The 12,775-nt window shown below is 41.9% G+C and overlaps 1 protein-coding gene across 1 annotated transcript in view; it reads left to right on the forward strand.

Annotated features, from left to right (window-relative positions):
• Positions 1–453: 453 nt before the first annotated feature.
• Positions 454–12,775, forward strand: part of vps13d (vacuolar protein sorting 13 homolog D) — a gene marked incomplete at its 5' end in the record, with an annotated part of 63,652 nt that continues 51,330 nt past the window's right edge. Inside the window, 14 exons of the mRNA XM_079226202.1 lie at positions 454–550; positions 998–1,075; positions 1,671–1,861; positions 2,344–2,424; positions 3,154–3,270; positions 6,095–6,199; positions 6,923–7,093; positions 8,170–8,270; positions 8,354–8,522; positions 10,017–10,118; positions 10,325–10,514; positions 10,698–10,880; positions 11,781–11,911; positions 12,058–12,112. Coding sequence (XP_079082328.1) covers positions 454–550; positions 998–1,075; positions 1,671–1,861; positions 2,344–2,424; positions 3,154–3,270; positions 6,095–6,199; positions 6,923–7,093; positions 8,170–8,270; positions 8,354–8,522; positions 10,017–10,118; positions 10,325–10,514; positions 10,698–10,880; positions 11,781–11,911; positions 12,058–12,112 — 1,771 coding nt within the window. The remainder of the gene's footprint in view (positions 551–997; positions 1,076–1,670; positions 1,862–2,343; positions 2,425–3,153; positions 3,271–6,094; positions 6,200–6,922; positions 7,094–8,169; positions 8,271–8,353; positions 8,523–10,016; positions 10,119–10,324; positions 10,515–10,697; positions 10,881–11,780; positions 11,912–12,057; positions 12,113–12,775) is intronic.

Below are 12,775 nucleotides of genomic sequence, written 5' to 3' on the forward strand. Positions count from 1 at the left end.
AGCTGTCCCTATAAAGTCCTGTCCTGAGTGGGTTGACGGGACATGACCGCCTACTGACGGTGTGCTAGGCTGGCATGGACTCATGGAGAGCTAATCTACAACTGTCGTCTCAGACGGTGAGTGAGCAACACGGCTGTTTGTGTGTTGATGCTAACTTCAGTGACTGTCACTCTGCCAGGTGGGATAAGAGAGGGCGGTCACAGGTAAGCCTGCGACTCCTTTAGGTCTTTCTCTCACTCACTGTAAGCTGTCATTGATAAGAGGAAAGCTTCCGTTTGGTGCCTGCCACTAAATTGTTGCTAGCTAAATTATAAAAGCACTATATCTCTACAGATGAATAAAACATGTCCCGCGTTTGTCAGACATTGCACCCCGTGAGGGCTTCAACCCAGACGGTCGTCAGCATCCCCCCCCACACCTTGGAGTAGCTGTCACCAGCCCTGCGCCTCCAGGATGTTGGAGGGCCTTGTTGCCTGGGTGCTGAACACATATCTGGGAAGATATGTCAGCAACCTGAACACAGATCAGCTCTCCATCGCCCTGCTGAAAGGTAATCATACGCACATCCATCTATCTGGTCACTGGTTTAACAATGAACATTTTCCTTCTTCCTCCTCTGTATGAACATCTGTTTGCATATACTCAACACTTTGGCTGAGTAATCCATTAAAGTGAAAAGGATTTCTGCTGAACTGTATTATTTCATCCACCCATTTTCAATCGACAAAGGAAGCCTAAATAACACAAGCACTTCACAGTACAGTTCAACAGCACCCTCCAAAATGATCAAACAACAGCAACCTAATATACTGGCCACTAAGTGTATGTTATTGCAGAAACTGTTTTCAAACATTAAAAACCAGTGGAGTGATCCTTTATGTTGGAACAATCATTCACTCACTGTTGCAACAAATTGTAATGGGTTTCATTGAAATGATCAACACCTGTTGGGGAAAGTGAGTCAGTCTGAACTTGTCTGTTTCCTGTCGTTCCTCAGGTGCAGTGGAGCTGGAGAACCTCCCTCTGAGGAAAGATGCCCTCCGAGAGTTTGACCTGCCGTTTGAAGTTAAAGCAGGTGAGACACTGATGACCTCACAAAGTTTAAACGCCACTAACAAAAACGATAACCAAAGTGGGGACTTCTCTCCAAGACAAAGGCAGCACATTTACTGTACGATAAAGAAAACCTCTTTTTAGTTTTCCTCTTTTGACTAGTATGTGAAATGTCTCAAAGAGCCTGTCAGTAAGTTCTGTCTGTCGTAACAAACTGAATCAGGATTTTCCTGTCCGGTGAAGTGTGCTCTACAGTAAAGCCGAAGGAGCAGCATTCTTCATCATGCATGCCTGCTCTCACCGCTCATATGAAATGAGTCTGAGTATCCTCCAGCATAGATCTGTAACATTTGCAGATCCTTATGTTGTAACTCTTGATGTAACGGATAATATTTGCATCTGGACTCCTCCAGTCTTTGGTGTTTAGATGGCCGCTGTGTTTCTGAGAGCACGCTGTTGAATGTCAATACAACACTTCCAGCACACAGTTAGGAGAGATGATCCCAAACACCATCTTATCTGGATCAGAAAGACTTGATTTGCATCTGGTTTCATCAGGAATGGCCCACAGACTGTTTCCTGTAGTGTGATCTATGCGTCTCATTGTCTCTTTCCAGGCTTCATTGGAAAGATTACTCTCCAGATCCCTTTCTACCGGCCTCACAGTGACCCGTGGGTCATCTCCATGTCCCAGCTCAACCTGATCATCGGCCCTGCCCAGCAGCAGGAATATGACGGAGAGAAGGAGAGAGAAGAGGAGAGGGAGCGCAAGACACGCCTCCTTAAGGCTCTCGAAGACAAATTCAAAGTAGGTGGATGAACACTGGATCATGAACTGTGCTTTTGTTTGTCCCACTAATGGTAAGAATTAGTCATCCGTCCATCATACAAGTGTTCTGCTCTCTATGAGCATTACAGCCTCAGAGTGACACTAGAGTAGCTACACACTTCTTGTGCTGCAAGTCACTTCACACCAACACAATGTAAGTTCCTGAACTATTATTTCTGGTGATCTCACGAAGATGTTTAAATGTGAGACAAAGATAGCATTGCTATTAGATTGTTCTGGTCGCAGCAGAAACGGTTTACATGTCGGAATCGTCATTAAAAAAAAAAATCAATAATGGAATCCAATTCTGCAGCTTGGCCTTCTTGTTCTGTGTTCATTGTCTCCTTAACGTATTATTGTGTCTAACTTCGATTCTACTTTTGTCTTTGTACTGTGTGTATATGTGTCTGTGTGTATAATGTATGTATATATGTATATGACTGTGTGTTGGTCTCCTCCAGAGTGAGTGTGAACAGAGGGGGGAGTCTTACTGGTACTCTGCCACGGCCTCAGTGGTCACTAGGATTGTGGAGAACATTGAGGTAAGCCATCCAGCATTACAAGAGCTGGGACAGTTGTATCCGTTAGAGCTGTGAATCTTCACTAGGCTCAGGACTCTTAACCCGTATCGCTTGCTCAGGTCTCTATATTACTGCACATGGCTACATTTTCATCAATTAATTGAAGAAACCTGATTAAGTTCTGTCACTGCATCGATGTAGAATCGCTCATGTCCGCATCGCGATGCTTCTTAGAATGGAGACATTTCCAAGCCTGTCCTAAAACAACAGTCAGGTGCCTATATGGACATTGAAACAGGACTTGCTGTAATTCTTCTTCCTGTTCATGCTGGCCAATAAAATATCTCCTCCAAAAGGGATCTCAATGTAAGTAATGGGGAACAACATATGAGACTTCAGCAGTCTGAGTCAGTCTAACCAAGTATCTACACTATCTTCCAAAATGTGCACTAAAAAGGCTTTAACTTGGGAAGACATCCACTTTCATTCAGAGGAGGAATCAAGGCCTGATCTTTTAATGGCCAGTATGAACACGAGGAACGGTTCCAGCAAGTAAACCCTGAGTCAGTTTTTACAGCACCCATATGAAAACTAACTGTTTATAGGATACAAAAGAACTAAACACAACATAGACAAGATGTAACCCATACAAACTGCAGAATACCTGCATAAGTAAATGTCTTCCAAATAATAATTTGGTAGTTGTTATTGTTACAGACTGAACTTTTATTTTCTCATGCTTATGTGCAGCTGAAGATCCAAGATGTGCATCTTAGATTTGAAGATGACGTCTCCAACCCAGAGAAACCCTTTTCCTTTGGGGTTTGCATCAACAACGTTTCTGCTCAGAACCCTTCCAAAGAGACGGTAAGGGTTCATTCAAAGCGACTTAAACTCACACCTCCTTTTTTATGTGTTTTTTCTTTTTGTGGCTAAGAGGACTTATACTTTAAGTGATGTTCATGATACAGATGCTACAGTAGTCCAAAAACAACCCCAAAGAGCTTTTTTTTTAAATGTAATACATGCAGTAGGCCAGTAATACATTACATTCACCGTAGAAGTGTTTCTTGTAGTAATAACTTAGTATCTTATATTTATGATAAAGGTGCTCTGGCTCATATTGGCTTGATTACTAAAAAGTTTGTTTGGTGCTCTCTATAAAAGTCAACCAAATGACAATTTTTCTACGATCAGTTGTCAGTGGAATACATTGCATATGCTGCCTGCCAAATAATAAGCAGTTGATACGATCTCTTTGAATCCCTTAATATAAAATGTTGCCAGAATAGTTGGATGAACTAGAAACGTCGACATTACCAGTAGTAAAATGTGTTACTGAGGTGTCATTTCTGTATTTGCAGCTATTGCTTCATAGACACAGGTCACTGGTTACCATGGTGATTCAACTGACAAACTGTCAGTTTGCTCCGTGTGTGTGTGTGTGTCACTGGTTGTCATGGTAGTGTGTGTGTCACTGGTTGCCCAGGTGCTGTCTTGGACAGCACCTGGGTGAGGGCAGACTGGATAATTGGAAAAGTTCGAAGCAAACCTGCATCATCTAAATCAGGGGTGCCCACACTTTTTTGGCTCACAAGCTACTTTTAAAATGACCAAGTCAAAAAGATCTACCTACATTAATAATGCTTATATCTATATAAAGCATTATTAATGTATAAATATACAGAGTATACTTTATATTTACAATATTGGCATACCTTGCATAACTGCATGAACCATTATGACACAATACAATTTTGTACATTTTTGGTCATTACATTTTGCTCTGATGACTTCACTGCATGGAACCAGCAGGGTTGCATAGTCCGGACAGTAGCTGCTGGTAGTCAGCGTCAGGCAGACCAAAGGGTCATCAGTCATGGTGGAACGGTGTTTGGACTTAATCTTTTTCATGTGGGAAAAGGCTGACTCTAGGGCTGCAACTAACGATTATTTTCATAAACGACTAATCTATCGACTATTTTTTCGATTAATCGACTAATCTAATGACTATTTCCCATAGCAAATTAAGAATAGTAACTCAAAATGTTGGAATTTGAACTTCAAATGTATTTGAGTAACAAGATCTGAACATCAGAACATCATCATAACAAATAAATTAAATAGTAATACAAATTAAAGTGCAAATATGCTTTAAAAGTAAAGAAAAAGTACAAATAAAGCTTTAAAGGTAACTCAACATAGCAATCAAGCCTCTGAAAGTGCAAAATAACTAAAGAATAACTTGGCTGCAAGTGCCATTCAAAGTCCAAAAGTTTAAAAAAAATTGTCCATCCTACCCGATGATTAAAGCGCAAGGCTTTACAAGTAAATCAAAATGACTCATTACAGTCCCACGTCTTGCTGCTCCCTCCTTCAGGGGAACACACAATTGACACACGTTTTAAATTGTAATTCAGAAACGTGAGCATATTGACATGCTCTTAGTTGGTTGTATTCTGCATGTTTAACAACATGGAGAAACTCCTGTATCTCCGGACAGAGCTCTACAAGCCGTCTCACATCAGTGTGCAGCAGGAGGTCAGAGTGGCTGCAGTCCTTCTCCAGATGCGCACAGAACATCCGTCTTTGAAGAGCTCTCGCTCGATTAGACGATCTTTGTTGCCACATCCGTGATCTCTTTCATGTTTAGCGTTGTAGCGCATAATGCTTGTTGGTGTATTATGCAGTGGTAATTAAGGAAGTCGGGGAAAACATCTCCCTGTACTTGGCAATACATCCATTCAAGCGGCCAACCATTGCGGGCGCAGCGTCCGTAGTGATTGACATTAATTTGCACACTGGGAGCTGGGTTTTGTCGCTAAAGTTTTTTTAATTTTTTTCAATTATTATTATTTTTTAATGGCATGCGATCTACCCGCACTACCTCCGCGATCGACTGGTAGATCGCGATCGACGTATTGGGCACCCCTGATCTAAATAATCCAAGAGATGAATTACAATCCAAGAAAGGAGAGAGAAGTTGAAATAACGGTAGTATGAGTAGAAGTAGTATTCGACCCGTACTTGTATGGCGCTTTTCTAGTGTTCCGATCACTCAAAGTGCTTTAAGATTACATGACGTCATTCACCCATTCAAACACTAATGATAGGAGCTACCATGAAGGTGCCACATCAGATTATCAACCATTCATACACCGTAAGCGCAGCTACGGGAGCAATTTAGGGTTAAGTGTCTTGCTCAAGGGCACATCGGCATGGGCTAGCGGAGCCGGGGATTGAACCGGCGATCCTCTGATTGAAGGACGACCCTGCACAACACTGAGCCACAGTCGCCCCTAGTAGTAGTCATACTAATAGCTGTAGTAGTAAGTAGTAATAGGAGTAGCAGTAGTAGTGGTAGTTGTAGTAGCAGTAGCGGTAGTTGTAGCAGTAGTCGTGGTAGTTGTAGGAGTAGTAGTAATAGTCTAAATATTAGCAGCAGTAGTCAAAGTATTACACACTGAATAAATAATGCTACACAATAAGCAGGCTTCAAATAAAGCCTGTGGTAAGTGATCGTGTCGGTCGATACTGCTCCCAGGGATTGGCCCAAAACGTCCTGATCATCGGAGCACCCTTCCCTTTATTTATGAGAGCCATATGTTGTAAGTATCGTTATGTCGTGGGTGGTTCAGGACTACCACAGGTCTGTATTTGAGGTTAACAGAGATTTTATTTTGATTTGAAGGTCCAGAAGCTCCTCCGACAAAAGCAGCTGGAGATTGAAGACTTCAGCGTCTACTGGGATACTCAATGTGAAATTCTGGGAAAGCTGCCCGCAAATCAGATCCAGGTCAGAGACTCGATGGACTTCAACAATTCGGCTCCCTGGAGAGTATTAGATCGTACTAACGCACACCGCACGGCACACAGCATTAATAGGGATTTGTTGTACTTGGGGTTAGAAGTGACTTCCAGGTGTATTTACATATACCGTCATACCAGTACATCGCCGTAACAACTGTTGTTGCTCTTCAGCAGCCAGCAAAATATATTGTTCACCGCGGTCGGAGCAACTTACGTGTCATGGTTATAACTTTAGTCATGGTTATAACTTTACAATTAATAACCCACAACTAACACTCGTTAACAGGGTAAAACACCAGTTAATGTGGTAAAACACCACTGTTGTGTCACAAACTATTTGTAACACTAATAACTAACATTTATAAAATTACACCGACAAACTGCATGCTGGGTACAGCTCGCCCACTATCACAACAAGAAGACCGTTCCGGTCTGTCTGTTTTTTTTCACCTACATTCCCCTGGGTCCTAAATCCTTTCAAGTTTAGCTTCCTTACACCTTCTATGTACCAGCATACAAACAGCTGCTCACCACTCGCTGGCCAGTTGCGAGCGAGTTGGCTAGCGAGCGGTGAACAACAAGCGGAATGAATGTGTTTACTCAAAAAAAAATACCGTGAAAACCAGAATCTTACAAAATACCGTGATATGAATTTTTGGCCATACCGCCCAGCCGACAAGAAAGTGCTGATGGTTTTGTCACTGCACAGGATGCGATGACCCAGTGCATGCAGAGCCGGGAGCATCAGTACATCTTTGAACCAGTGTGTGCCTCCGTGCTGCTCAGGAGAAACACCTCCAAGGAGCCTCTGAGGTCCCGACACACCCCTCGGATCGAAGGCCAAGTTCAGCTGGAGCCCATGTCCTTACGCCTGACACAGGTATGTAGGAACGCCTGATGCCCTGAGCTGTCATATGGAAGCTGAATCCACAGGTTATACCACTGAGTGTTATAAGACACCAGCCTGAAATTCCTAGAGGAGACCAATGATCGTTTTACTTTTTCAGATTTTTCATCTTCAAACATAAACCTATGTAAATAGAAACAGTTGAAATAATAAACAATTCACATTTTATTACTAAAAACCATTTACCTGTAGGCCCCTGCTGTGACTTGCCGTTTTCCAAAGTCAGCGAAGCACCTTATTAATGAGTTTCTCTTTATTATTTAGTCAAGTTGTATTCATTCCCAGATGCACTAGTGTTTTTAATCTTTATTCACATGCAGGTCTAAAACAAAACGACTAAAAGTATTCACTGACTATTAAACACACAATTTTGATTATTGAATTACTTCTTTTGGAAGGGTTATTGTATAATCAGCTATTAGATATTAGATCAGATATTAGAGGTAGAGGGAATATTTAAAGATTTCTGAAAGAACCTACATCTATGTTATAATATTCAATGGAAGAATATATTCAGATTTTCTTTTTATTTACAGCGCCGAGGTTACAGATGAAAGAATATGGCTAAAGTCACAAGCCATCAGAATACATGTGCTACACATGAACTTAATATAATACACACATGTAATTATAGTCAGATCTATCGTGCTCTAGATGAAGCAGTGATATTATAAATCTGTTCATTCACACAGTCAGCGATTTATTGCCCGCTGTTTTTGTTTATGTGTCATTTTAAACTGTGTTGCTTTTAGTCTGAATTATGGCTTTAACTTCTTCATACTTATGGAATATTAATTTACGCTCAATGTACCGAGCTTTGATTGGTCAGTAGGCGGAGCTTTTATACGAGTCGCAGGTCATGTGTTCAGCATAAGTAACCATGGTGATCTACCCCAGTAACAAGGCATCTTGACTGAAAGGGGGGCGGGAGGGACTACTGGACAAAAAGTGTGATTCAGCTTTTGTTTGTTTGTTAGTGGAGATTGATATCTGCAGTCTACTGAGCATGCTGACAGAGCAGTGACTGAGGGATGTTTGTTCTCTCGTAGGTCCAATACCAGCAGATCATGGCGTTCCTTAAAGAGGTGGACCGTCGGGAGAGAGAGATGGTTTACCGGAAGTGGAGACCAAAAGTGCCGATTTCTGGGAGGTAAGTTCACGCTTATTTAGTGGGAAAAGTCATTTGATCCTTGAATCAGATCTGAGTCTGTAATACATTGTTTTTCCTTGCAGCTGCCGGAAGTGGTGGATTTTTGCCATCCAGGCCAACCTGAGTGAGATCAGGGAGCAGCGGCGGCGAGGCAGCTGGGGCTTTGCCCTGCAGCGGGCACGAGATGCCCAGACCTACACCAGCCTCTACTTCAGAAGGCTCAAAGTAGTCCCACTGAGTCCGCAGGAAGAGGTACTACACTGTAATGATCTATCAACAAACATTTAAGGAAATATATTGCTCATATCTTTAAACACAACCCAAATATGAGTCTGAGCAACAAAAACTACCAAATGTTTTTGGTTATTGTCCCTCGCATTCCCTTTATTTTACTTACACAACTCAGGAAAACGCTCAGATTTAACAATGTCACAGATCTAAAGAGGATGTACACAAAGCTTTTCGGGAGTTGTACAGTTCAATTAAGCAATAATTATATTTTGTAACCCTAATTGGGTCTATCCATTGTTTAATTTTAAACAATGGATAGACCCAATTAGGGTTACAAAATTCCAGGAATATTACAAATTCACATGGGAATTAACAGGAATAAAATGGAAAGAAATAAAAGGTGCGCAGGCAAATATACCAGCATGTATCTAGCAGATTGTGAACTGTATGCTAACTTAGGGTTTATAGTGGAAAATGTATTTATCAAAGAAATGTTTTACTAGCATGCTACATCAAGCTACATCCCACATGGTCACAGCTAGCAAAACCTAGATGTGTTAAGAAATTATAAACTGTTTACTTTACTTTAGGCTACCACCTGCTGGTTCACTGACATCATAAAACACATCAAATATATTCACTCTAGTAATATATAAACTCACCTGACAGCAGTAGGGTGGCTGCACAGAATGCACTGTGCATGCAGAGGGTTGATTCCTATACACATATGCCCCCTTGTTACATTTTTTGGTGTCTTACTACTGACTGTTAATGTGGGGTGAATAGCATGTAATCAGTCAACACTTCAGCACATAGCTCCACAGCGCTTCTGGTGGCCAAGTCCTCTCACAACCCTGTGTACTCACATCTGACTCAAACACATTTGCACATCAAAAACAGACACTAAGAAGCTTTCTAGAGCTGAAAGGATCTGTTTATTGATGCAGTTCTTGATCAACAGTAAAAAAATAAAATGCAACTAGCAAATGTCTACTTTCTAGGCTCACAAATGTGAATATGTGGTCATCTATGACAGTAAATACTATCTTTGAGTTATGGACTGTTGGTCTGACAAAACCAGTTACTTGAAGAACTCACTTTGGCCTGTGAGAAATGTTTCACTTTTTTCAGTAATGTAAAATAGACCAGATGATTAATTATTGAAATGATTCAATGATTGATAGAATCAGCGGATTCAGCAGGAATGAAAATAGTAATTAGTTTCTGCCCTAAGTGGCAGGTTATACGAGAAAAGAAGCATTTTTTACGACCAGGTCAGAAGTAAAAAATGTTTCTAGTTGTTCTGAACGGCCCACACTAGAAGGTGGCGTGGACAACAAGCCGTGGAAGTGGGTAGATTCAGGGATAACGGAAACAGTGAGACATTCTTAGTTGTGTCAGAAAGTTAAAACCCGGGCTCCTTTCTCACATCTACACAGCTTACCAATCACAGAGATGATGTACTTTCACACAAATTGTATTGCACTGATGCCTGAGCTTGTCTTCATCACCTAGAGTGAGCTGGAGCGAGTGGAAGAGGAGCAAACGTTAGAGGAGCTGCAGTGTCTCAGAGAAGTTGTCCATGACTGGTTTCGAAAGCAGGAAGAGATGGCAGAGGTGAGCTGAGATGATTCATGCACAAGTTGTTCAGTTGTGTATAAAATACAATTTCCAACATTTCCAGTGACCTTCACTGAGCTTTCTGAGCTTTCAGCTGATGACACAAAGTTGACCGCCACAATCATCCATCAAACATTCACTGATCCTCTGAAGGCGTCTTAGTTATAGTTTCAGCCTGTGTTCTTCCTGTGCCTATTTTCCAGAACGTGCGAGAGCCCAGCAGTGACCCCCAGCCCTGTTTACCCACCACATCCATCCCCAAGAGTGGCAGCTCAGGAATGATCCAGTACCTGCAGTCTTGGTTCCCAGGCTGGGGGGGCTGGTATGGAGACTCCCAGTACCCAGACAGGCCTGAAGAGCTCCTGCCAAGCCCATCCTCCTGGGACATTTTAGGTGAGAAGCTCACGCCTGTCTGTGGCCAGAGAAGGGCTTTTTTATATTTCATTTTATTTGCGTTATATATTCAGTTCCATCATATAATTGGTGGAAGTCTTGACTCTGGTGTTCTGTAGTGTTGGTTGAAATCATATTCTGTGCCTTCTGGCTGCTGACCCTGATGACATCATGCTTCTCCAGCAGAGACAGAAGACCTGTTTGACCCGTTGGAGGACTCTCACACTCTGAACACGTTCACCAGGCGAGATCACCTGTTTGCCCGCCTGGAGTTCTTACTGGAGAAGGGTGGAGTCACGCTCTCCCACCAGGACAGGAGGGGGGGCGTGCTGCACGAGAGCGGGGTCATCCAGCTGGAGTTCTCAGGTACACAGATGCAGTGTTTTCTGAGAGCAATGCTCCCATGACAGTTCCAGTCACACCTGGAAGCTGCCCAGCACAATTATTATCTGATCACTGAGCAGATTTAAGGGCTTCCCCGTTTTTCACTTCCCACAACCAGGTTTAGGAACCGTTCGGCCACCACCGCCCCATTAGTTAGGGATGGGTGAACTGTATGAAATGTTGCTGTAAAGTAAATGTATATAACCATATGGATTAACATAGTGATATAATAAAACATTTTCATTTCATATTTTACAAATCAAGGATCTTTATACAAAATTATGCCTAAATCCAATTCCATGTTCCCATCCTGCTTATTGAATCGCTCACAACCATGGGACATCTGTTGGTGACTGGTTACATTACATTACATATGGTTGATGGTGATTACGATGGTTGATGATCATCTTACTATACATGTCATCATACTTGTCAAGCTTAATTCTCAATGCTCTATTTTGATAATTGATTGGTTGACATTTTCCTTGATAAAAGATCATTCTCAGGTTTAAGCTGCTTTATATCATATTTATCTGAATATCTTCCTGGTTTGGACTGTTAATCGCACATCTTGGACCCTTGATGGGCACTTAAACCTTTTTTTTTTTTTAAAGTGTATTGAGAGCAAAACATGACTCAAATCATTGTGAAGAGAATGAACAGATGAATTGATTAATCGTTAGTTACAATACAAGAGATTCTACAGGTAAAAAATGAAGGGCTAGAAGTATGTGATTTTTAAAACTCCTTGACTACTGGTCGAGACTCATGATTACTTTACTGCTCTGGATGCGTAGTCAACTGAGTTAAAGGTGTTTTTGTCCCATAGACTCTGAGCATGTGCACTGCAGCCTCTCATTGACTGTGACCTTGCCTCTACAGGTGTGAAGGTGATTTTGGAGTCCCTCCCTCGCTCCGAGTCCTCCCTGCTGTCTGTCAAGCTGGGTGGTTTGTTCCTGAGAGACTTGACTACTCAGGGCACCATCTTCCCCGTCCTGGTGTCTCCCAAAACGGTAAGCAGAGATGGACCGGGCTGGGCAGAGAGCTCAGAATGTAGAGAAAAGTTTAAAAAACTCAGTAGAAAAAAAGACAAATATCATGGTCTTTCTGTGTGTTGTATCATGCTTCTCGTATTTTCTACATCTGTCACTTGATGTAGGACAAAGTTGTTGTTGCTATGAACCAGCCATCTGGACAGTCCAGCAGTTCCTCTGGTAAGATTTCTCTGTAGCTTTTTTGTGATATGTAGCAAGCTTTTCCTTTTTAGAGTCGAGAGTTTTTCAACCCTTGGCAGGTCCTTAAACACTGTCTGTAGATGCATGACATCATGTCCAGAGTCTTTCTTTCTGCTTCTATCTGTTGGAAATGAATAGTTGAAGGCTTAAAACTTCATGACTTTGCTTCTGAAGGTGAATTCCACAGCTTGCCCGACTTTTCTTCTGAAAGCATTGGCTGGGAAGTTTAAGGCTGGACTCAACGGGGGGCAGAAAGATACAAGCTCTTAAGGAGATAGGCCTAAATAAAGCACTATGATATAATCATGTTAATTAGGTTCGAACCTGCCAATTTTTTCTCAATTAAACCGTAGTAGACACTGCAATACTTGAAACTTGTGGCATTGTGGAAGATGAGATTCCTTGCTGTATAGTTTGTATAAGTTTAGAGCTTGCTCTGCTATTATTCTGTCTTGCTCTGTGTGCAATGACATAAAAAAATAGCTGACATGTGTTTTAATTTGGAGACTTGAAATCATCAACGCGTAGGGCAGTCCTCATCAGTATTTTCAGTCCATCCAAAATGTTTAGTCTATATCCAGCCTCCAGGGGCACGTGCAGGGCTTTCCAACATCTCTTACAGTATGATGTGGTGGCAGTGTG

The sequence above is a fragment of the Taurulus bubalis genome (assembly GCF_910589615.1).
Source record: "Taurulus bubalis genome assembly, chromosome: 11".
NCBI lineage: Eukaryota > Metazoa > Chordata > Actinopteri > Perciformes > Cottidae > Taurulus > Taurulus bubalis.